Here is a 4,466-nt window from a genome sequence, read left to right on the forward strand (position 1 = left end):
TATATAAATATATATGAAATCTGTTTTAATGTTTTTATTCTAAATATATTCTATAAAATATGTATTCTATTTAAAAATATAGAATCAATATTATATATTGGTTCCAAGGCAGAAGAGGGGTAAGGGCTAGGCAATGGGGATTAAGTGACTTGTCCAGGGTCACCCAGCTAGGAAGTGTCTGAGGCCAGATTTAAACCTAGGACTTCCCGTCTCTAAGCACTGAACCACCAAGGGGCCCCCTTCCCAATTATATTTTAACCTGGTGGCGTGCTCTAATGCCCCTCTCAGCTCTAGATCTAAGATCTTGCCACCCTGTCTCCTCTGTGGGACTCGGGGCACTCTCTAGAGCAGTGATTCCCAAAGTGGGCGCCACCGCCCCCTGGTGGGTGCTGCAGTGATGGCCGCAGGTGCATTATTCTTTCCTATTAATTGCTATTAAAATTTTTAAAAATTAATTTCCAGGGGGCTAAGGAATATTTTTTTCTGGAAAGGGGGCGGCAGGCCAAAAAAGTTTAGGAACCCCTGCTCTAGACCTTGCTCATTAAGTCAGAGATAGGCGCTGATCTAGATTGGAGGAAGATGTTCCCAATTCAGGAGTTCCTTATGCTAAGGATATCCCAGGACCTTTGTGGATTCTAATTGCTGTTAATGTAGTAATTAGCATTTACGTCTAAGGTTTGCAGAACACTACAAATGTCTCATTTTGTCCTCACCACAGCCTGGTGGCTTAGGTACTGGCACGATTCCCATTTTACAGATGGGGACCCCGAGGGATAGGAAGGTGAAATGTTTTGCCCAGCCGGGCACCTGCCACACATCTCATTCCCTGCCTGCCAAGCTCAGAAAATTCTCCCCCACTGAAGCCAGCTTGTCTCTCCTGTACTTCTGACTGTCTGGGCCTGGTTTCGTGTTTGGGGCAGTGGCAGGGCCTGCTCCAGTGTTTATTTTTTCCCTCCAGGCTCAGCTTCGGAAACGGAACGAGGTGGACAGCCCCGGGGACGGTCAGGCTTCCGCCCAGCTGTCAAAGTCTCCCAAATCTCCTTTCCAGCCAGGAGTGCTGGGCAGCCGTGTGCTACCCCCGAGCATGGAGAAGGAGGAGAGGTGAGCAAACATCCCTTCCTTCGTTCTTTTTTTAAAACAACTAAACTTCTCTTCTATCTTCAAATTGATGCAAAGGTGGGTAGAAACTACACCAGGCTGTTCACAGCAGCCTCAGGAAGGGGAAGAGGGAAGAGAGGGAGAAAATCTGAATTTTAAATGTCAGAAAACAATGATCAAGAATTGTTTCTCTATGTAACTGAGGAGAGAAAACATTTCAAACATTTTTTTTAAAAATTGGTACTAGAGCAGTAAGGGCTAGGCAGTGGGGGTTAAGGGACTTGCCCAGGGTCACACAGCTGGGAAGTGTCTGAGGCCAGATTTGAACCTAGGACCTCCCGTCTCTGGGCCTGACTCACCACTGAGCTATCCCATGAGCATCCTTTCTAAACCAATCCCAGGAATCTGGATGCGGACCCAGAGGGAACTCCCAGGGTTTCAATCCCAGCCTTTTCACCTGGCAAACAGATACCAAAAAATTTTGGCTGAGAGATTTTCTCTGGTTTGGGAAGTTTATTTAAGTTTATTTACATTTTTAAGCCCTCACCTTCCATCTTAGAATCAATATTGTGTATTGGCTCCAAGGCAGAAGAGTGGTAAGGGCTAGGCAATGGGGGTTAAGTGACTTGCCCAGGGTCACACAGCTGGGAAGTATCTGAGGAGAGATTTGAATCCAGGTGGTCCCCTCTATGTGTTTTCAAACAAAATGAACATGAAACACATTTGACCGTCATAACCCTTGAGCAAGTCTTTGTCAGTCTTGGGGCCTCGGTTTCCTCATCTGTGAAGTGAGGAGGTGGACCTCCAAGAGTCCCTTCTAGCTTCGGCGACCCGAAACGATGGTTCTCCATTGTACTCTGCTCCTAGGTCAGAAGAAATGTCTCCACAGTGGCTGAAAGATTTGAAATCCAAGAAGAGGCTGAGCCAGTATGAAAATCAAGCTTGAAAAGGTAGGTAGCAGCCCCAGGGGCAGGGAAGTGCTGCTTCCAGGGGTCGAGGCTTTGCGTGGCACGGCCATCCTGCAGACTTGGGTGATGAACTGTTGGGAGAAAGGCCTTGCTGGGGAAAAACCCAAAGGAATGGGGAATAGTGCCTCAGCCAGCAGGTACCGACGGAAGAAAAAAGCCGGATTGGGCTTCTGTTGTTTTAATTTCTAAAGTTTGTAAACCCTTACTTTCTGTCGGAGTAACAGCTCTAAGACAGAAGGGCAAGAACTGGGTTAAGTGACCTGCCCAGGCCACACAGGCAAGAAATATCTGAGACCAGCTTTGAATCCAGGACCTCCCGACTCCAGACCTGGCAATCTATCCACTGGGCCATCCAGCTGCCTCTTCTGGAGAGTACTGGCTGTGAATCCCAGCTCCAGCCTTTGTTAGCCGAGTGGCCAGAGACTCAGTTTCCTTTTTTTTAAAGTGGAGATGATGATATATGTACTGCCCACCTTACAGAATTGTTCAGAGGAAGGTGCTTTGGGAAATGTTCCATATTCTAGAAATGGAATTGGGGGTTGCTGCCCATTATCCTGAAAAGATAGGTTTGGGGGCTGGGCTTTGAGGGGACGTTCTAGGAGACGCCTTCCACTGACTTCCTGGGTGATTTTGCTGGGCAAACCAGTTCCTTCTTTGGCCTCAGTTTCCACATCTGTGAAATAAAGTCAGTCAGCAAGCATCTTTTACTTATTATGTGCCAGCATCATGCTGTCTATCTAACCATCTATATATCCATCCATCCATCTGTCCATCCATCCATCTGTCTGTCTGTCTGTCCATCTATCTATCTATCCATCTCTCTATCAGTCTGTCTATCTATCTACCTACCTGTCTTTCTGTATCTATGTATCTAGATATCTATCTGTCTATCTATTTATCTATCTACCATCTATCTGTTTATCTATCTATCTATCTATCTATCTATCTATCTATCTATCTATCTATCCATTCATCTATCTATCAGTCCATTTGTCTGTCTATCTATCTACCTGTTTTTCTGTATCTATCTATCTGTCTGTCTGTCCGTCTATCTATTTATCTATCTCTTTATCAGTCCGTCTGTCTGTCTACCTATCTATCTGTCTATCTGTCTGTCTGTCTGTCTGTCTGTCTGTGTCTGTCTGTCTATCAATCCGTCTTTCTGTTTATCTATCTACCTATCTTTCTGTATCTATATCTATCTATCTGTCTGTCTATAAGCCCATCTGTCTGTCTGTCTGTCTATCTATCTATCTATCTATCTATCTATCTGTCTATTCATCCATTCATCTATCAGTCCATCTGTCTGTCTATTCATAGATCTATTGATCTCTCTATCTACCTATCTCTTAATCTGTCTGTCTGCTGTCTGTCTGTCTATCTTATCCATTCATCCCTATCCATCTATCTAGCTAGCTAGCTATATTTCTCTCTATCGTTATCTACCTATTTATCTCTCTCTGTGTGTGTCTGTCTCTCTCCTTCTCTCTCTCTCTCTCTCTTTCTCTTTTTCTCCCTCTGACTCTCTCTCTGGGTTTGTCTGTCTCTCTCTTTCTCTCTCTCCTCTCTCTCTCTCTGTCTCTCTCTGTCTCTCTGCCTCTGTCTCTCTCTCTCCTCCCTCTCCCTCTCTCTCTCTCTCTCTCTCTCAATACATACATATGTACGCTACATGATTGATTCTGTCACCTCCATAATGTAGATGATTCCATGCATTGACTTTGCTTAGAGAGGAAGGCTGCTGAGGCCGTGCCGCCCCGGCTTGTCCGCGGCGAGCCTCTGCCCCCGGCTAACTGGATCGCTTCCCTCCTAGGTAAAAGAACGCTGAAGTCTCATTAACAGAAGCCTTAATTGTCCGATCCTGAAGACAAAGTCCTGCTGCTCTCGTTTGCTTCCTGCCTCTGCGGTTTGGTGCCTGAAGGGCCACGAAGGCTGCTTAGTATTTCGAGTCCAAGACGGGGAGATGCTCTTGCTGGTTCCTCAAGGGAAGGAGAGTCGCTGTGGAGGAGGCTGAAGCCGGAGCCGGTCCTTCGGAGGGGCTCCCCAGGGCTGGGGAGAGAGTTCTCTGTATTCACTTGTTGTTGTTGTTGTTTTCAGTGAAATCCCTCCTTTCCACCCATTCAGATACCTTCCGCGGCGGCTGCAGACAGTCGCCTTCCTTGCGCGTGTCGGGGCTGGGGCGCGAGGAGGGAGGCTGCCTTGTCCCCGTGGCCTCTGGACCTCTCTGAATCCGGGCTGTGCCCGTTTCTCCCTGTTGGGAAAATGCGAGTTTCCGCAGGGCACGAAAGGACGGTGGGCTCCCCGCCATGCCCGTGGCGCCAAGGGCACCTGCTGATTCTGTAACATAGTGTTTCTGATCAATACTCCCTTCCGGTTTCTTGCCCTCAGAGATGTGCAGGCCTG

General features: G+C 47.2%; 1 protein-coding gene across 1 annotated transcript in view; it reads left to right on the forward strand.

The window, feature by feature from the left end:
- LOC123245271 (uncharacterized protein KIAA1671-like) overlaps positions 1 to 3,991 on the forward strand; it is a 79,415-nt gene extending 75,424 nt beyond the window's left edge. The window contains exons 7-9 of the mRNA XM_044674090.1: positions 959 to 1,101; positions 1,966 to 2,048; positions 3,877 to 3,991. Of these exons, the coding sequence (XP_044530025.1) occupies positions 959 to 1,101; positions 1,966 to 2,044 (222 nt within the window). The 3' untranslated portion in view covers positions 2,045 to 2,048; positions 3,877 to 3,991. The remainder of the gene's footprint in view (positions 1 to 958; positions 1,102 to 1,965; positions 2,049 to 3,876) is intronic.
- The last annotated feature ends 475 nt before the right edge of the window (positions 3,992 to 4,466 follow it).

This window comes from Gracilinanus agilis, chromosome 1, assembly GCF_016433145.1.
Source record: "Gracilinanus agilis isolate LMUSP501 chromosome 1, AgileGrace, whole genome shotgun sequence".
NCBI classification, from domain to species: Eukaryota; Metazoa; Chordata; class Mammalia; order Didelphimorphia; family Didelphidae; genus Gracilinanus; species Gracilinanus agilis.